General features: G+C 37.3%; 1 protein-coding gene across 5 annotated transcripts in view; it reads left to right on the top strand.

Moving 5' to 3' along the window:
- CHST9 (carbohydrate sulfotransferase 9) overlaps window positions 1-21823 on the top strand; it is a 267638-nt gene that overhangs the window by 68726 nt on the left and 177089 nt on the right. For 2 of the 5 annotated variants that reach the window (XM_079108647.1, XM_079108650.1), the window contains exon 2: window positions 1171-1242. The exons of the other annotated variants lie outside the window; for them this stretch is intronic. In XM_079108647.1, coding sequence (XP_078964773.1) covers window positions 1202-1242 — 41 coding nt within the window. In that variant the 5' untranslated portion in view covers window positions 1171-1201. The remainder of the gene's footprint in view (window positions 1-1170; window positions 1243-21823) is intronic. 5 annotated transcript variants of the gene reach the window in all.

Raw genomic sequence — 21823 nt, 5'->3', positions numbered from 1 at the left:
AGCCCCCACACAAATACACAGACACAAACTGAAGCAATAGAAAAGTTCTGTGAATGAGAATGATGCATAAGCCGAGGTACAACTCACTATCTCTACCTTAGAGCAATGTTTTCTTCAATTTCCCATATCTTATTTATCAATCAATAGTTATGAAGGACCAGCAGTACATTCGAATTTCCAAATACAATGACATCTAATCACTACAGATTTAGGAATTTGGACCTTTTTTGATTTGACATGAAGACTAAGATCATTTTGTACCTTCAGTCTAAGAATATCTACACCTACTATGATTTTGCAATAATACTTATGAGACTTAGTTTCTCAGAAAGGTAAGGTATTTGTAAGAGGGAACTCTCGGTGACTTTAACAGCAGAAATGTCATTTACGATAGTCATCATTAACATGATGGAAGCATAGAGATATTTAAGAAAAGAGTATTTAAGCCAGAAATATTTTATCTTTTGCCTTTGTACAAATGTTAGCTTCGCTCTATGATATTCAAAACTAATTATACATATTAAATAAAATGATTTCTTGAATGTTCAGTACAGATTCCTCAGGTCTCTTAATGGCTTAATCACATCTTAGCACTTTTTCCCAAACACTGAGTCTGAAAAAAAATTTTTTTTTTTAAGTCCAAGTTTTATAAGATGGGTTACACCCAACATTGTGGGTACTTTGGATTTAGCAATAATTTGGAGATTACTGTTTTCTAATTACTTGAAAGCAAAGAAAATCAATTACATTTTGGCTTTTTGGGGCCTTAGGTTCCTGCATTAATAAATCACAAGAGATTAGAGAATGTAGAGGAAGAGTTTATCTGCAGCTGGGGACCCAAGTTTTCCTGTGGTTCTCCTGACAAGTCTGCAAACTATTTAAAAGGGGAGAATTAAAGCAAGCAGTGTGCTTCATAGATAGGAAACCACAATGGACTTGACTGATAAAGGTAGGCTGCAATGATCTCTGTACCAAGTGGGAAATGCAAAAATCAACTAGGATGAATTCTGCACCATATCAAAGGAGTATGTATATTGGTTGTTGCAAAAGCCCCATAACTTGGATCTGAATTTTATACCACAGTTTCTTCCTATTCATTTTATCTTCAATTTTTTAAAATATAAGTTATGACAAAGATATTTGGGGCTACTACATTGATTTCCTTACCAGGTTATGATTTCACATTTTTCATCCATTGAATATGAACACAGGAAATTCCACTCAAGATGAATTCTATTCAAAGTAAGTCATGGATGATGATATTCTATCAGTCTGTATCTTGGATGTGAGAATGATGATGAAATTTACAACCTACATTGTTTTTCTTTCAGAATAGCTCTTGTTTTCTACCTGTAATTATGTGATACTCAGGTCATGAGCCTCTTGTTTTGCTAATTATCCAATATTGATTCAACATTGAAACCAAGATTTGCACATTTCATGTATCTCTTACAGTGGTGACTTAATACACTTTTTGTGTTATATAACTCACTTTAAAAGCTATCTTTCCAAAAAGCACATTTTTCAATGTGAATTAGCCCCTATCAATGTAGTGGTTAGATTGCAGATCCAAGAAATGGAAAACCTAAGTTTTAGTTGTGCTATAAAAATTATGCAAATAGCCTAACCTTATTTGAGTGCAATTATCTCATCTGTGAAAATAGACCAGCATTGTGTAGGAAGATAATCAGGTCCTAAAATCCGGAAGTTGGTAGTATGAACACTGTCTTGGATACTTACTGTGTGGTCTTTGATTAGCCACCTAATAATCTCTCTGAGTCTCATGTTACTCATTCATACATTTGGGATTGTAATTGGAACCTCATCAGATTTCCATGAAGATTAACAGAAATAAAAAATGTTCCAAGTATTATATCCAGGCCCATTATTTAATTTTAGAGTTGAAAAAAATCCCTTCTGCACATACCTTTATCTCTAAATTCCTGAAATCCATATCTGACATACTTAAAATGAAACATTTTCTGTAATTTTCTATGTTAACATTCTGTGTAAATACATATCAATAGCAACATGAAAATAGCTATACATAGGAGTAGATTGGTAAACTTATCTAACAATTTTGTAACTGAAACTGAAATTTCAGTCCATAAATATTTTCACTTTAATATTATCATGGAAGATAAGTCTCCTAAGTTTTCAAATGTTATTTTTTATTTTGAATCTTGAACTAAAAGAAGGAAAAAAAAAGTGTATATATATATATGTGTGTGTGTGTGTGTGTGTGTGTGTGTGTATGTATATAGTGTGTGTATAACCAACAAAGAACAAAGGAGAGTAAAGATTTTCTTTGAACACTACTTTTTCTTTTCTTTATTAAAAATTCAATAATTTTGTCCCCTGTTCCACACCCCACAGGGAATGTGACAGCTGTTCAGATCAGTCAGGGGGTCTGTTTTTGATGGCTATGAATCCACGAGTTCATTCTATCTTCGGTAGCAAATAAGAGTTTCCACCGAGTGTGTATAGTTCCCTTGTAAAACACACAAAGGGGAAGTACTGGGGACTGAATTAGAACAAATTATATTCCATGCTTTTATAATTATGTTAAAATGAATCCTAATGTTATCTATAACTAATAAGAGCCAATAAAAAGTGAAAAAAGTGGGGGAAATTAGTTTCCATAGCATATTTAATTTCCCTAATGTGAAAATAACCGCTGTTCATATTTTTAACCTAAAATCTACATTCTTCTATAGAAACTTCTGTATCTTTGATACCAGCTTAACATAAAGACAAAAAAAGAAGGACATTAGCCTTTTTATGTTTGAAGAACATCATTCAATCATCTCTCAGCCTTTTTAGTCAAAAAACAAAATAAAAACAAGATAGAGAAAAATGGAATTACATGGAATAACAATGTAAGTGTTACAAATACTGTGATGTTGGAAATTATGGGCTATTAATCAACCTATTACTTTATAGCTTTTAGTATCAAATAATAGAGTGACACTTACTCCAAACTGTAACCAAGAGTAACTTTCTTCTCAATCAGTGAGGGGAGATCCTCAAAGGCAGCCTGACAGAAGCAGCCAGCTCCCATCCTGGGCATAGTGCAGAAAGTTTCTAAATCAGTGCCAGCCTGTGAGCCCCTGCCTGGCATCTCCGCTCTGCGGTGTCCCTAAGCCTGTGCATCTCGGTAATGACATTAAATTTTGAACAGCTTCCTTAGACAGCCCCTGTCTATCCCAGCATCCAGGCACTTTTTAAAGTGATAATAGCCACAAATGCAGTGCAGATGTTAGTAACTCAGTACATGAGCAACATGGGAAACAGAATGGGTAAGCTGAAAAGGCTTAAATATGGGGAACTGTACCTGGAATGTAAAGAAGACTCTCCTGGTCGACCTTTGTCCTGTATCTTTGCCAGGCAGGACTGCCTTTCCAGTTCCCAATGGACTTATGCAAACGCCTCCCTGCTTTTATGTACTGTGGAGTCCAAAACTGTACAAATTGCAGTCTTCAAGACCCTGGGTGTGACTTATGCTGAGATGATGGGAGAATTATCACTCTTGTAAAGTGACAACCTGTCATGTGACATTATACTTAAAGAACACAAAGAAGTTCCCATGAGCTTCCCAAGTCTTTGAAAATGAGTTTTTGTCCTTTTGAAGCACCACCAAGTGGGAGGCATTGAAAAGATAAAGAATCACTAATGTGATTGTCCTGAATACCTGAAATTGTCAGGAGGTTGCTCATTTAGTTGTAGGTCACTTTGGGCTGTTTGGGGTGTCCACAAGGATACAGATAAACTGCCCTTTGCCCTACAGACAACCCTTTCACAAATGTCATCTCCCAGGGGACTATGTCTATTTTAGGTTCCTTAGGAAAATAGACTGATAGTAAGGTTATCTGGTTATCTAGTAAAACTGGTGGCTGGTAGGGTTATCTGTTGTTAGTGGTTTAATATCAAAAGTCATTGTAAAGTTGAGATAAGGTCCTTAGCAATTTTGTGAGATCTCAGGGACAGGTATGCATGAAGATAGCCACCATGAGTTATAGTTCAGCACATTTCAAGTTATTATAAATTTACAAAGCAGGATCTGCTAAGAATAATGAAGTAAAATATCCCTGGTACACATTCCTTATGATCAGGAGGCACCTGGTAAGTATTAGAAGAATGAATGATTGAATGACTTGCTGCAGCCTGCTGGTGGCAACCAAGCCAAAGGGCAAACTCTCAGCAAAAGGCCAAGAAGCTCAATTAAAAAGGTGATTTTGCCAGTGTTTCTGCTAATGTTGGGCACAGATGAGCACTGAAAGTGACAGATACTGTCAGTAGGGATGACAAGACAGAAACAAGCTTTGGGACACCTTTTCATGTACTTTTTTTTTTTTTTTTTTACCTCTTTTTCCTACCAACTCCGTGCTGACATTTCTGATGTCAATAAATATAAATTTTTAGAACACACTCTGGAGAACAGAATGGAGTTCCAAAAAAGCTGACTTTCAGATATTCCAGCAAACTGTTCTTCAGTTCCACTGTTGTGTGAGGAGAGCACAGGAGGCCCCCTTCTCTTCTAGATTGGCATTCAAGGTGGTATAGCGCACGCTTGGATTCCTGCTTCCTGTCTGCATGCATAAAAGCCATTACCCTCTCTGAGTCATGTTTGATGGGACTGTTTTCTGCTCCATTTAAACTTGTTTAGAAAGTTTAAGAAACCAGCTTAGTTTAAGAGAATATCCTCAAGAATATCACACCTCATATTTTTGACACCTTCCCTTACTTCATGGAAACATGAAAATTAGAATCTTACCTTATTCATCTGAATATCCATTAAGGCTTTAAAGCTCTAAAGTTGTAAAAAGTATGTACAGTTTAGGTTGTGGTTTAGTTTAATATTAAGCACACCAACACTAGAGTCTATTAGACTGGATTCAAATCCTAGTTCTGTTATTTAATAACCCTGTGACCTTGTGCAGATTAATCATTTTCATTCTCAGTTTCCAATTACGGTTAGAATCCAGTGAGATACTTATAAAGTACCAACCATAAAAGAAGCATTCAGTAAAAAATAGCTTTTGTGAGATTTTTCTTGGAGAGTTTTAGGGAATTCCAAATCAATTTGCTGAAAATCAGTTTTCCCAGGTTAATTGGTCCATTCATCAAATTTTCAGTCCCCAGAAATGGCAGTTCATCAATAGAAAATTTCACTTCGTAGTGTGATATAAATATTTCAAACCAGGTGCAGAACAAGTTGCTGCAGTCGAAGGTAGAGATGATGGCGGGGGCCAGGGCAGATGTAGGAGCATGGGGAGATAAGACAGGACACATGAGAAGAACTGAACTAGAAGTTCTAACAGTTGCAGGCATGCAAATGTTGAAACGTGCCAAATGAATGTTTACTCACACCTAAATGCTAAATCGGTGGGAACTGAGGCACGAAAAACTTGATGAAATGAACACCAAGAAAAATTTACATAAAGAGGCAAATTAGTCATTGGGCAAACTGAGTTTTGGTGAATTGGCTTTATATACATAGCTATTTGGCAAATTGGTCTGTTTCTCTTTGAGGCCTATTTTATAACAAGGAGGAAGAATTCACACATTTAATTTATCTTGTAAAAGTACATGTTCAGAGGCAATCAGATCTTATGTTAGTGTGTATCAACCTGGTAATACAAAGGAAAAATGTTCCCCTCAACTAAAATTTTCATGGGCTTAGATCACCATCAGAATGTACTTTGAAAAATTCATCCCCCAAATAAATTATAGCATATTAAATTTTAAAAATGCATAACAAGCTCTTCACAATTTGAGCTATAAATGGTAAATTTAAAAAAAAAAAAAAAAACTGCATTACCTCTTTTCCAATCCCTATTTAAGCAAGCTGGTGACTGAACCAAATGGGAGTACATGAGTCTGAAAAACCATCAATCTTCAGATGAAATCACTACCTTTCTGTGTAGCTATCTCTTCATATGGGTCCTGTTTCTTTATGGATCCTTCATCATTTGGGTTGGGATAAGCAATACCATATGATTTAATCATCTTTCTCACATAAGATCTGACACACCTACTGAAGAAGCATGATATTCTCTCACCCTGAAAACTATCCAGTCCCTGAAAGATACGTGAAATTCCCTGGTTCCTAAAGGGATTTAAACCTAACAAATTGCACACGGCACACAAATAAGCATTTAGACGAAGTTTCCTAGCACTAAGCCTGCCCTTTCAACCGGACATATCAAAGTCTATGCGTGTTCCACTTAGACTGTCATCTCGCTCCCTCAGGCAGAAAGATGCCTGAGGTTGTCTTTGCTCTGAGTATTGATAAAACTTCAAGTAAATGACAGTGGGAAGCAGCTGTGAAAAGCTTTTGAATTTTTTGCCCAGAAATTTTACTTAGAAATCGACTTGCTTTGGAAAATTAATTCCAGTTCCCGAGTGGTGTAATTTAGCCCTCAATTATATTTTTTTCAGTTTTATTGTCATTCCCAGTATTGAGGCAGGGTAAGTGCCATACTGAGGATGGGACAATCAGCTACAAAGATTAATGCTGCCGTTGAATGGTCAGTACCACAGAACTGGGAAAGATGGATGTGTGTCCCCAAAGTAGCTTGTCCTCATCAGAGTGTGGCAGGACACATTGCCCGTGTCTTGGAGCCATATTTTTATGCAGATCTATGAGGATTATTGGAAGATAGGAAAATTCATTGAAGTTAACGTATAGCCTTTTTTTTTCACCCTTAAATATAAAGTATAGACATTTTGATCAATTGCTCAAATATCTATTATTTGGAGTAAAAAAAAAAAAAAACAAATTTTCATTATCCCATTAAACTTTGTATGTGAGAATATCTTTTTTTTTTTTTTCCAAATCCTGTTTTGTGAGATGCACTTGTACTTGCTGTGTTTTTTGAAACAGATTTTTAAGGTAGCTTGGTAGACCTTTTGTTAGCATCACATTTCTGGTAACTTTAATACCGATTAATACTGGTGGGAACCTTCAGCCTGACTGACTGATAAACACGGGTGGGTGATCTTAGGATTAAGTCTGGGAGACAGAAAGCTCCCATTTATGTTTTTAATTAAGTGCAGGTTTCTGTCCTTTGCTTGAACTGAGAAGTATCGTGTAGCAGGATTTCGGTGGAACAGCATTCCGACCATTTTCATGGAGCTTTCCTTTGCAAACACTGAGAATTAGCACAAGCTGTGCTTGTGGGCTCTGGCCTGTGCGTGGTATTTTTAATCTCCTTTGTAATGTTGCTTTCATTCCGAGATAGTAGACAAATGTTAGGAGAAACTGGATATACCACCTTGTGAAGAAAAGAAACAACATCTGAATCTCATTCATTTATTACCCTTTTGATTGATGTCCTTAATGTAAAGTGGTAAATTCAATATCCAGGAGGCATAAAGATAAAAGAGGAGGTCTCTGTCCTCATGAATTACCTCACCTAGGGGCAGAGGGAGACCAACATGCTCAAATAACAGAATGCTAAGTGGACACCGTGCCATCCAGTGACTCCGAGATGGAGCCACATTTTGCTCTTCTGTGATCCAAGAAACAGTCATCTGAGAAAAATTGCTTCACCCTTCATCTGATGTTGATTTGATTCTTTAAAAAAATGCCCTTTTGGTCGGGCACGGTGGCCCATGCCTACAATTCCAGCAGCTTGGGAGACTGAGGCAGGAGGGTCATGAGTTCAAAGCCAGCCTCAGCAAAAGCTAGGTACTAAGCAACTCAGTGAGACCTTGTCACTAAATAAAATATAAAATAGGGCTGAGGATGTGGCTCAGTGGTTGAGTGCCCCTGAGTTCAATCTCTGGTACCCACCCCACCAACAAAGTGCCCTTTCAACTGAGTCCCTTTCAAAATATTTACCCATGTTCTGTCCCTGTCTCCTTTTTCTTCTTGACAAATTTCCCCCTTGAAGCTACCCATGTGGCTTGTACAATCTTTCCTAAGGAAACTCATCTCAAACGCTACCCTGATTTTTCTCCTTAATTCCACCTCTTTATTTCCTAGTCTTCTCAGTCAGCTGTTGACTTAAATTCCTTAGATCTGTGAAGCCTAAAGAGCCGTCATAACAGCTCTGGCACCAAACCCACTGCTCCCCTTGGGTATGCACGTGTCCTTCATGTTTGCCGTGACGGTTGGCCTGTTTCATCCTGATGTAATCTTTGGAACTTTTTCCCAACTTCTCCCCAACTGTCCCCAACATCCAGTGAGTTACAAGCCCCCTTTGGCCCCTGCTCCAGAATGTGGTTTATCTTCCCATTCTGCAGAACATCACTGCCTAAAATTATGTAGTCAGGCTTCTATGTCCTCTACGTCCAGAGCCAAGCCGACCCTCATCCATTCTTCAAACACTCCACGCATGTTTACTGCATGCAAATCACCTTGAGGTATTAAGGGTCCAAAAATGGAAACAAAATGCTGAAAGAGTTTCTTAGAAGACAAGAATTCATTCTAATGAATGATGCAGATAAATTATTTGTAAAACACAAAGTGACATAAATTTGGTGAAGCCTCTTTGAACATGAAAAGAATTACAAATCACATGGACTCTATAGACATCTATAGAATATTTTGTCCAATAACAGATGAATACACTTGTTTCTCAGCAGCTCATGGAACTTTCTCTAAAATAGACCGTTTTTAAGGCCACAAAGCAACTCTTAGCAAATACAAAATAAATGGTATAATTCCTTGCATCTTATCAGATCATAATGGAGTGAAATTAGAATTCAACATGGCAAAACCCTATAAAACTGGATAAACACAAAAGATTGAACAATATTCTTTTGAATGATGAATGAGTGATAGGAGAAATCAAGGGAAAATTTTAAAAATTCTTGGAATCAGAATAGTGATACAACATTCCAGAACCTCTGGGACACTATGAAGGAAGTTCTAAGAGGAAAGTGTATAGCTATGAGTGCCTACATAAGAAAATCAGAAAGATCCCAAATAAACTACTAATAGTGCATCTTGAGGCCCTTAAAAAAGAACAGACCAATTCCAAAACCAGTAGAAGAAAGGAAATAATTAAGATCAGAGCCAAAGTCTATGAACTTGAAAATAAAAACAAAGAGTTGAATCTTTGAAAAGACAAACAAGAATGATAAACCCTTAGCCAAACTAATCAAAAGAAAAAGAGAGAAAACCCAAATTAATAAAATTAAAGATAAAAAGGAGAAATCACCAGAGATACCTCAAAAACCAGCAGATCATTAGGGACTATTTTGAAATCTTATACTCCAATAAATGGTAAAACCTAGGATAAATGGATACATTTCTAGACAAATACAATCTGAAAACTGAATCAAGAGGACATAGAAAACATAAACAGAGCAATAACTTTTGATGAGATACAAGCACTAGTGAAAAGCTTTCCAACGAAGAAAAGCCCAGGACCAGATGCATTTTCTGCTGAATTCTACAGACCACTAAAGAAGAACTAATGCAAATACTCCTCAAATTATTCCATGAAATAGAAAGAGATAGAACACTTCCAAATTCATCCTATGAAACTAATATCACACTCATAACAACCAGATAAGGACACATCAAGGGAAGAAAACTACAGACCAGTATCCCTGATTAACTTACTAGCAAAAATACTTACTAAAAAGTTAGCAGATTATATGCAACAATATATTAAGAAGATTGTACACCACAATCAAGTTGGTTTTATTCCAGAAAGGCAAGGATAGTTTAATACATGCAAATTGATAAATGTAATTTGTCGCCGCCTGCGGCAACAATCCCACGGATATTTGTTACCGCCTACAGCAACAATTGCACGGGTATTTATCGGAGGCGGACTGGGAATAAACTACTTTTCCTATATTCACTAATTTATAGAGGAAGAGAGACTTTGAGAGGAAGATAGGCTTTCCTTATAGAGGAAGTTTTAGAGAAAGACAGACTTCTATGCTTATCAGAGATCTGTTTCTTCTTAGAGTTCTGCTGCTGCTTCTTAGAGGTGTGTCCTGCATCCTGTGAACTAAAGGTGCATACTAGAGGTGTGTGCTAAAGGTTTTGTCATATCTGAGGTGCTTCTTAGTGATGATGCATCCCACGTACTGCGATCTGTGATCCGCAACCTAGAGGTGTGTTCTTAGTCCTCCACTCTGCGATCTGCCATCTGCCTTCTGCCTACTGCTTACTGCTACTGCTGTTGCTTCTTTCTGCTTGCTGCTGCTTCTCTCTGCTAGTTGCTTCTTTCTGCTAGCTGCTTCTTTCTGCTTTCTGCCTACTGCCCGCTTATATTCCCTCCAGGAAGCGGAGGGCGGGGCCATGCCAGTTGAGATCAGGTGAGGAGCCAGCTGTCCTTTCATGGCAAAGGTCAAAATGAGCAGGCACTAGCAGGAGCACTTGGGAACATATGTGCACACGTTGTGTGCGTGGACTCACTTGAACACGGCCAATGATAAAGCACCTGAGTGTCTATGCTAACCGCCTTCCTCACCGCTGATGTGATCAAAACAACTTCTGGCTGGCTGCCAGGCACCATCTTGGCGTAGTCCACATGGCATAGCCCCCAACAGTAATTCATCACATAAATAAAATTAAGGACAAAACACACTTAGTCATCTCAATATATGCAGAGAAGGTCTTCAACAAAATTTAGCAACCATTCATGATACAAACGCTGACAAAACTAGGGATAAAAGGAACTTACCTCAGCATCATAAAGGCCTAAGAGCCAATCTCATAGTAAATGGGGAGAAACAGAAAGCATTTTCTTTAAAATCTGGGACAAGACAAGGTTCTTAATACAGTGATAGAAATTCTAATCAGAGCAATTAGGAAAGAAAAGCAAATAAAAGGGATAAAGATAGGAAAGGAAAAAGTCAAATAATCACTGTTTGCTGAGGATATGATCCTACACCTAAATAACCAAAAAAACCTCACCAAAATATGGCTAGGCTAATCAATAGCTTTGGCAAAGTTGCAGGTTACAAAAACAACATACAAAAATCATTCACTTTTCTACATACCAAAAACGAATCTGCTGACAAAGAAATGAGGAAAATGATCCTATTCACAATAACCTTAAAAAAATTACCTCAGAATAAATCTAATCAAGGAGGTGAAAGACCTCTACAATGAAAAGTATAGAATATTGAAGAAAGAAATTGTATATACAGATTCAATGCAATTCCTATCAAAATACCAATGACATTCTTCACAGTACTGAAAAAATTTTTTAAAGTCCTAAAATCCAGAATAGCCAAAGTAATTCCAAGATAAAAAAGCAATGTCATCACAATAACTGACTTCAAAATATACTACAGAGCTATAATAACCAAAACTGCAAAGTACTGGCATAAAAACAGACACATAGACCAGTGATACAGACTGGAAGACACGAGACAAACTCGCACATCTACAGTCATCTAATCCTTGGCAAATGTACCAAAAACACTGGAGAAATACTGGAGAAAAGTCAGTCTTTTTAACAAATGGTGCTGTAAAATCCAAGTATCCACTAGTAGACAAATGGAACTAGAGCCTTATCCCTTACCTGCCCAAAAATCAACTTGAAATGAATCAAAGACCTAGGAATTAGATCAGAAACTATGTAACTCCTAGAAGAAAACATAGGGTCAACCCTCTAGCATATAGGCACAGGCAATGACTTTCTCAGTAGGACATCTAAAGCTCAGGAAGTAATGCCAAGAGTTAATAAATGGGATGGCATCGAATTAAAAAGCTCCTGCACAGCAAAGGAAACAATAGGAATGTGAAGAGAGAACCCACAGAATGGGAGAAAACCTTTGCTAGCTATTCTTCTGATAGAGGATTAATATCTAGAATGTGTGAAACTTAAATAACTAAATAATTCAATTAATAAATGAGCAAAATGAGTTAAGCAGAAACTTCTCAAAAAAGAAGTATAAACGGCCAACAAATACATGAAAATATGGTTAATATCATTAGCATTTAGGGAAATGCAAATCAAAACTACATTGAAATTTCTTTTTATACCAGTCCAAATGGTAGTCATCAAGAATATAAATAACAATAAATGCTGGAGAGGATGTGGACAAAAAGTAACACTTTTATACTGTTGGTGGCATTGTAAGTAAGCACAACCACTACAGAAATCAATATGGAGTTTTTCGAAAGACTAGGTATAGAACCATCATATGAACAGCTATACCACTCATCAGTATTTATCCTGAAGAATTAGTCATCTCACTACAGTGCCACATGCATACCCATGTTTACAACAGCACAATTAACAATAGCCAAACTATGGAACCAACCACCAACAGATGAATAGGTAAAGAAAATGTGTCATATATACACAAAGGAATTTTATTCAGCCATAAAGAAAAATGAAATTATGTCATTTGCAGGAAAATGGATGGAACTAGAGACCATCATGTTAAGCAAAATGAGCCAGATTCAGAAGGTCAAGTGTCATATATTTTCTCTAGCTTTCTGCAGAAGCTAGAGAGGAAAAAGGAAAAGAAAGTTATGGGTGGATCTTACGAAAATCAAGGGGAGATCAGTAGAGGAAAAGAACTGAGGGTGGCAGGTACAGAGGAAGTGGGGAAACGCTGGGAAGTGATATTTGCCACATTATATTGTTACACTATGTGCATGTAGAATATGTAACAACAAATCCAATCAGAATGTATAATTATAATGTACCAGTGAAAAAATGTGGGGAAAAAATGTGACAAGAGGACCATCTCTACTAGGGCAACAGGGAACATGTCCCCAGATAAGTGATTCTTGAACTTTGAAGCATGAACAGGAATCAACCAAGCAGAAGAGGAGGAAATGACATTTCCAGATGAGTGAGAAGTGGAGATAAAGGCATATGTTATCTGGAGTAGACATGCAGACCTTTTTTATTCATTTAGTGACCCATTCTTCCTTTTCTGAATTCCCGTGAGATTTGAAATCTATTGCACCTTCTTTTATGGTTATTGTAGTATTTTCCAGGTCCTGCCTGGGTTAAAGATTTTGAGGACATAGACCAGTCATCGGTTGTCTTTAAAATCACTATAGAACTTGTCTCAGGCTAAAAATTAGCCCAGAAAAATTGCCACATCCTGAACTTCAGAACATGTGACTGTGTTATTTTAAATGGCAAAGAAGCCTATGCAGATGGGATTCAGTTAAGGACCTAAGATAGGAAGATTATTCTGAATCTTCCAGGTGGCTTTATCACAAGGGGAAAGCAGAAAGGAGAGGTAAGAACAGAAACTGAAGTCAGAGCTATGTGACAGACAACTTTGAAGGTGAAAGAGGGTCATGAGTCAAGGAATGCAGGGGGCCTCCAGTAGCTGAGACGGTCCTGGAGTGGATGATTCTCCCTGAGAATCTCTACAGGCAATGCAGCCCTGCCACACATTTCAGAGATGCAAGATAATACATTTGTGTTCATCAGTAAGCTTGTAATGGCTTGTTACAGGTGCATAGAAAACTAATACAGAGCTTAATATTCATAAATGTTGTATAGATTCATGACATGATTTTTAATGTTTATTCTATATTAGCATGGCAGGTATAGAATCAGCTTTTATTTTTGCATAGGGAATCCTAAGTGTAACAACCATTAGATTGTGCTCATTTGGTAAAATAAAACAAATGGAAAATGTTCATAATAAAAGTTTTAGTTTTCAAAAGGGATTTAAATAGATAGCTAATGAGAAATTCCAGATATTGTGGTATAGCCACTTTCTTCCACTAATGATATCTTTTAGTTTGGAATACAATCCCATGAAAATCTCTTTGGGGGCAATTATTAGAATCTATGAATTTTCAGTAATGTTCCCACAAAATACCATCTTACATTTGTCTTCTGCTCTATAATTCACAACACAAAGACAGTATTCTGTATGCATTGCACACTTCTTGGTGTTTTCAAAGAAGAAAATCCATAACTCCTTTTAATAGGTGTTTTGGACACTGAGGATGAAACATGGAGTAGAATCTGAACATTTCAGGAGGGTCTCAGAGCACGTGCAGTCACCACCAGAAGCAGTGGTGGAAATTAACACCTGTGTCTTCAAGCCTATGCAGGACTTTAGTTGAGGAATTGAATCACCCAGAATTTAGTCCTAATTTTAACTGACCTTTGCTGATGCAGAATTTACAGTCAGTCTTCATTCATTAATTCTGTGTTTGCAGATTCACTTGTTTATTAAACTTTGTTTGTAGCCTCAAAACCAATACTCATGGCACTATGACAATCACACACCGACTTGGACAGCACAGTCAAAAATTCGTGTTGCTCAGTGCTCAGTTAAGACTGAACATGACCACGCTCTGTTTTCTTGCTTCAGCTCTCGTACTAAGATGAGCACAGGACAGACAGTCCAATCTATTCAAGAAACTCAGCTCTGGAGCTAGCTAGCTAAAGTTAGGGTGCTATTTCTATTGCTTGATAGAGGGACAAATCACTTCACACTATCAAACCTTATTTTAGTCAGTTTTTCATCACTGTGACCAAAATACCTGACAAGAATAATTTAGAGGAGGAAAAGTTGTTTGGATTCATGGTTTGAGAGGTTCAGTCCATGGTCAGATGACTCCATATCTCTGGGCCCAAGGTAAAGCAGATTATCATAGTGGTGGAGGGAAGCAGAGAGCTCCACTCACCAGAGGCAAAATATACACCCCAAAGTCGGACTCCCAGCAGCCTTCTTCCTCCAGTCACACCCTACTGCTATAGGTATCATCTGGTTAATCCATATCAGAGGATTCATCCAGTGATTAGGTTACAACTCTAAGAATCTTATCATTTTCTCTGAACACTACTGCAGTCTCTCACACTTGAACTTTGGGGTGATACCTCATATCTAAACCATAGCAATCTTTTGTTTTCTTATGAAATAAGCTAGACTCTGTCAGGACAATATGGTTTTAAGATAAAATATTCCAATCTATGTGAGATACATATATGTATGTACATGTAAGTATATATTTCTCCTAGGAGCAATGGTTCAGTGTTCATTAATTTAGTGCATACAGAGACTTTATAGGACAAAAATGCCTTGAAAAATATGAGTGAACTGTGCATTTCAATGTGAAGTATTTTACAGAGCAACTAGTCCTGGACATGTTAATACTCGGAAAATACCCGTAATGAACCTCCACTGGACATAAATGAACTAAACTCATGTGTTAGTGATAGCTCAGGCTGGGTACCATACTCTGTTCCTCTCTTGTAGAAAAAATAATGAAGGAAATAATGAATTCCTTCTACCATATTGTATATTTTCTTTCTTTCTATAAGCAATATACATTACTTGCATGCTTATTTTTATCAAGTTGCAAATTTTCCTCACTGTATTATGTTTCAGAGATGTAGATTAAAAACCATATGGAATTCATAGAAATATGATCATTTTATCACATCCCTACTTTCCCCAAAGGAATTTGCTTCTTAGTTGGAAAAAAATTCCATGCAAAGCCTTCCAAACTACACACACAACATTCATCAATTAAGAAGTAGAATTTTTAAGTACTGTAGTAAGCATGGTGGAAGATTCAGATATTCAAAGTATTTTTCATTTTTCCTTCTCACAATGCACTTATACCATTTTTGTGGAAACTAAGGAAATATATGGAAAAGAAAAAGGAAAACTGTATCATCAAATACCCACAAGTGTATTGCAATCTATCCATTCAGTCACTAACAAAGTATTCCAAGAGAATATAAAGAGTCTTCCAATCATAAGTATACCTCTTTGGGACTATTTGTGATTTCCATTAGACTATTTGTGTCCTAATTACAAACAATTACTTCACTCTCTTCTACCAATTGATTGATTCTAAACATTGGTGAAGAAACAGAAAAGAAAAATTGACTGGCACCTCCAATGACTATAACAAAAATTGCTCCAGTGTTTCCTCACAGAGTCAATAAACTCTAGCTTGGTGGGTGCAATGAACCATAAGAAGCTATAAATTCTGAATTTTATGCACCTTATAAGAACACGGTATAAAACATAGATGGACTGCCTTTTCTGGAAGAGTGAGAATTCCCTGATCAATTTTTGCAGTTATGTTGTGTATCATAGCCACTCGAGTCCATTTGACAGATCACCTCTCTGAAAGAGCTAAACCTGTGGTTAAATGATTTGTTATCGTCCCATTCAACTCTTCTCCCCTCATTGTGCATGTAGCACCTGTCCCCTTTGCCCATCATAGAAAATGCAGAACAACCAACCCCTGTACAATTTTCTGTCAAATGTTTTCTTGGCCTTATTGTAGGTGAAAGAGAGTTGCATAAGATTCAAAGGTTTCAGAAAGAATTCATATCCTGGATAGAATTGAAATTGTAAGACCCACAGGTCATGCAGAGGAATTCAAGGAGTCCCTTGTATCACTAGCAGGCAGGATGTCAGTTCTGGGCTTCTTCTGGCAGACAAAACCTAACTGGCTTTAAATAAGGAATTGTTAAAGGACCAAAGGCTTCAGACTGTGCCCAGTCATTCTGAACCCTCTATTTGGGTTTTAATTGCCATACAGGCCCACATCTGTTGCAGGGTTTATTTATGACTCAGGTACCAAGGGTTCCAGCATCCTAGAGAGTTGCCCTTCAGAAAATAATTTTCAAATGGACTTTTCAAGGCCTGAACAAAACTGAATCTACCAATATAACATATACACAGCTACACACCTATTCATTAATAACAACTCAGTCCTTTAAATTAAATTAAACAGGTTAGAGTTACTGCTACTGCTTCTGAAATTGCCCCCATCAGAACAACCTTAACAATTCTAATTATTTCATTTAACTTAACTCTCAGGAATTTAATCCTCTTCAAATAGAGCCTATTGTCCTAATATTGCACATTTAGATAAGGAACCAAGTTCTTTGACTAAAGTACTTCCTGAATGTTGTGAAATGTCAGATTCAATAATTTATCACCTGGATACAGCATGCTTTGAAGTTGAGGACATGCTAACAATGGTAATGACACGGTAAATTATGTTACCATGGCACAACCGCCGCCCATGTCTTCTTGAATTTCAGCTCCTTGAACTTCACATCTATATCAAGGCCTGGGTCAAAGAGGCATGGCAATCACACGTGCATTAAAATTGTTTGATCTTCTAGAATTTAACAATTTGCTCCTTGGATCCTGGCATCCATGACACTTTAAGATACCAAAAAATAAAAAATAAAAAATCCTCAATCCAGCAGACATATTAATGTGAGGTGTTTTGAAATCCATTGCAGTCTTTCTCAAAGGTACAGGAGACTCAGAAATTTTGCACTTGGCAGGCAAAGTATTTGGAAGAGATACGTCATTGCAGGTAATTGATGCATGGCAAATGAGGTTCTTGTATACTTTGTTGTAAATTTTTAAAAAGCAGTTCTGGGATAGTCTAATTTTACATGTCATCATGATCCAGCAAACTGTGCTGAATTTTACCTACAATGGATACACGAAGTAAATGGGTGGGCGTGTCAGACTCTTTGGAGTTGGAATGTACTTCTCAACAGTGAGCCTTGAGGAGAGTGCATGATACTCTTAGATAAGGCCACTTGGCAGCCAGAGTTTGTTTTATCCTTCCTTCTTTGGTATCTTTCTGAAATAAGGCTTTCTTCCCCCACCCCACCCCACCATATTGTGTAGCAGGGTGTACTTTGCTTTTGTATCCAGTGGAAATTTAGTACACTTGCTATCGGTTTGGACAAGTTTATAAAGTGAGTGTAACCAACATCAATCCACCAGTGGAGCCCCTTGCAACTAATGAAATGTATCAGCAGAAAACCCACAAAATCCTTATATCAGAGCTGAAACATGTGCTTATTAAAAAGTCTGTGGCTCCACCAATTTTGGAGCCTTTCAGTTTTCTTTTATCCATGATCTACAGACTATGCGTCCTGCTTTTAGAAACTAAAAGTAAAAAAGAGAAATGCATGGTGGGAAACAATCTCTTCAAACCATTATTATTGTTGCTTTTCCTTATTGAATGTGCTATAGATGTTCAATCTTTTACATTGCTATTCTTTAAATATATATGTAATCTTTATGTTAGATTTATAATATAATATATAACCACATACATTGTGTGTTGCATATTTATTTACACATTATATATTTTTCTATTGTGTATCAATTATAGACTTATCAATTAATGTTATTTATCTTTTATTTTTGTTTAACATATAAAAATCTGGCATACTCATGAATTCTCCTCTAACCTGAGCAATATGTTAAAAAATAAAATAGAATCACTGTAGCAAAGTTAGACCCAGGGTCACCTGTGCTTTGTACAGGTCCAGTGCCAACATGAGGATCATACACATGCCACCCCATTATAGACAGGCTGTCAGCACCATGTCAAGGTCAAGACTGGGATGAAGTAGGTGGAGTAGCTCAGAGGAGTGGGAATCTTTTGTCATCACTATCTCCCAGTCACAATTTGTCAGATGGAGAAATGGTAGCATTAAGTGGATTTCATTTTATGCAGATTTTAAAGAACACAAAATCATGTGAACCCCCAGGCTAGTTTTTAAATGCCAATTGTGTTATAAGTGTTATAACTTGGAAACATTTTAAAAGTTTTAAATTTTAACATTTTAAAACATTTTTTTAACATTTTAAAATGTTTTAAAATGTTAAAAGTCTTTGTTTAAAAACTCATACTGGAAACTAAAGACGCCACCAATTGCTGAGTAGATAGTATGCATATGGATTCAGGTAGTCTGGGTAAATAATAAAGAAGAGAAGGAAGTGAATTTGCCCTTTGTGCAAGGCTGGCCTAATAATTCATTTTTTCTAAATAGCATATGTCTGGATGAAAGTTGCTCCCATGCTTTCTAACTTCCAAACATCTGAACTGCATGGTAAAACAGCTAGGTACCACATTCTGAAGTGCCAGGACCACATATGAATATCTGTGTTCTTTTTTTTTTTTTTTTTTTGGTCGTTGATGAACCTTTATTTTATTCATTTATTTATACATGGTGCAAAGAATTAAACACAGTGACTCTCACACACAAGGCAAGCACACTACCACTGAGCCACAGTCTCAGCCCTATATCTGTGTTCTTAACGTGTCACTAAATTCATTACCTTAGGTGAGCCAATTGTACTGTGAAAGTTTTAGCTCCTCTACTGCTCATTAGAGATGAAAACTTTGCACCTCCTTATAGAAGAGCTGTAGATACAATTACAAATAAGAAAAGATGAAATCATACATGTGAACCCAGAGAAACAGTAACTGTGATGGGCTGCTCTGTATGCAGAAACTTATGTATACATTTAGCCTCAAAAGAGAATAAAATACTGTTAAGATGCATCAGATGTCAGAAGTCACAATAGCTTCCTGTTGGGGGCTGGACCTCTGGAAGAGCAGCATCGGTCCTGGGGCGGAATACCTGAATCTCCTGGTATGACTGCCACGCCTCTCCTTCCAGTGACAACCTCCCAGCATTTGCTTCTGAACTACCCCTCTCAGTTGCCCCTAGGAACTTTCCTGTCTGGGACAACCTTTCCTGACTCCATACTTGCTAATGATGTCACCTTGGTGTGTCATCAACTTTTTTGAGGCCTGATACTTAGTCTAAGAATTTTACTTTTCCACTTCAAGTCAGGCCCTGCCCCACCCATCAGCTGGACACTGCCCATGTGCCAGCCTAACTGGTCATTCCAGCAATGACATCAGCCTCTGGCTCTGCTAGTCTTCAGAGGACATGGGAAAATCTCTCAACCAGTTGTGCAATTGGACTGGATAGCCGTGCCTATACAGCAGACGTAATAACGTCCCTCAAGTATTCACACTCTGGCCTCACGTGTCCCCTCGTAGCTGGAGTGCTCACATTGTGAGATGGATCTGTGTGAATTCCAGCTTCCTCGGCCAGCTAGATATTCACCTGCAAGTACAAACTTCACTTTGCTGATTAGAGAAGATACCGGTGCTCTTTCTGAATTAGTCGCCTGGGTGATATAGGCTAATGCTTCTCAAAAGTCAATGGGAAAACAAATGACTACATCCTGCTGAAAGGCAGATTCTAATCCTGGAATGCTTGAGGTTCTTTCTACCTAATGGGTTCCTGGGTGAAGGCAATGCCACTTTGCTCCATATTTTAAATTGCAAGGATCTACCTTGAGTTGGTTCAGACCTCTCAAACAGAAAGAGAGTTTCCTGCTGGATTATTAATTATGCCTTTATGAAAAGTTTTCAGCTTCTAATTTTACCAAATACTTTAAGGTCATGAGCTGGACCATAGTCTTATGCCAAGGCTTTGCTTGGTGCAATAAAGCCTTTTCTATCTGTTAGAAAAAGAAGCTGTCCCTTCTCCTAGCATGAGCTGACCTGACTTCCTGGATTTCATCACAGTAGGTTATAGTCCAAGTGAGAGAGAACATCTGGTCATGCGGAACTGGTCTATCTATCTGTGAACCAGTGGGTCACCTTGACGGGTTATATCTGTGAACACTCAGATCTACCACTTCAACTGCTAGCACATCATATGTTCCTTTATTCATGTTAAGGTATTTTGCTAGCAATGTAAATTTTGCCAAGACAGTCTAAGAAGAAGCTCTTTTTCCTTTAGATGGTCTTCCTTCAATGTTCAACAGTTGTCAACTGGTGTTGACAACTCTGATTATAAAGCACCCTGAAGTGAGGGAACTGGCTTCAATTATGCCAGAAGACAGGCTTTAAGGATGCACTACAGTCCAGCTTCAAACTGCAAAGTTTCACCATGGACTGCTAGAAAGTGACAGACAGGGAGATGAGTTTGACACATTGGATTTCACAAATAGAAAAGTTCCTTTCTGAATAGAGACTTCACAAGCTTGCTGTTAGTTTAAGAGCTAGAGTTACAAACAATCACAGCCTCTCAAAAGCCCAGCTGTAGTTCAATCAAAGAACAGTCTACCTACTGGGCAATATAGGAATAGCTGTTGCCTCCATACTCATCCTGACAGGCACACTTATACATAATGCTCAGCAGGAATAACATAACCACAAATATGAAGAAGGCCAGCTGATAATAATGTATGTCATTTATAAATGTATGTCTGGTGGTACAAAGGACAGAGAGACTGTTTACACTAATTTATCATGAAGATATTGTCTATAATTGACAGTCTTAGAATCATGAAACTATGAACCTCCAGGACTTTATGATATTGAAGCATGCTTATTATTTGTATGTGCTCTAACAATAATGTCACTTTCATATTATAACATGCAGTTCATTTTGTCCTAGAAATTAAGTTCTCAGCACTGTATTTTTAAGATACTACTGCTTTTTCAATGATTTCTCAAACAAGACAATAAATTAAAATTTTTGAATTAAGAAAAAAGTATTTAAAGTAATATAACAATACATTTTTTCAATGCCTGGTTTAAGAAAGTCATTGTATTTGGATAAATCTCACATTACAAATGTGATTACTCATTTTGGAGTATGTCTTTATGTTCAAAGGCAATAGACATATCTACATAAGTTTCTGTCAAGTGAGTTAGAACATTTCAAGCATCACAAAATAACTAGAAGCAAAATCTTAGGGGATTTCAAAGGCTGATCCCAGTTTTATAATTTTTCAGTTCAGGGGTGGGGAAGAAGCCTGGGAAACCTTTATAAGACAGACTGTGTCCTAAAGATTGAATGAAATGCTGCTCTATATCAGTGATGGAAAACTGGAGAGAGAGGAAGAACATTTCAGAACAGGATTCAATCAAAAAAAGGGAAACTACTCTGTTTGCACAGGTGCTGTAGAGCTGAGGAGTCCCAAAATACTGAGCCATCCTGAGATTAGCAAGAGCAGAAGGCCACTTCTACTACCGGGGCAGAAGGACAATGGAAGGAAATAGTTTCCAGAGCTCAGTAGCTGGAGGCCAGTGAGCAGAGGTCAG

The sequence above is a fragment of the Sciurus vulgaris genome, assembly GCF_902686455.1.
Source record: "Sciurus vulgaris genome assembly, chromosome: 13".
Classification (NCBI taxonomy): domain Eukaryota; kingdom Metazoa; phylum Chordata; class Mammalia; order Rodentia; family Sciuridae; genus Sciurus; species Sciurus vulgaris.
Note: the sequence above shows the minus strand (reverse complement) of the source record. Positions and strands in the feature narration are given on the sequence as shown.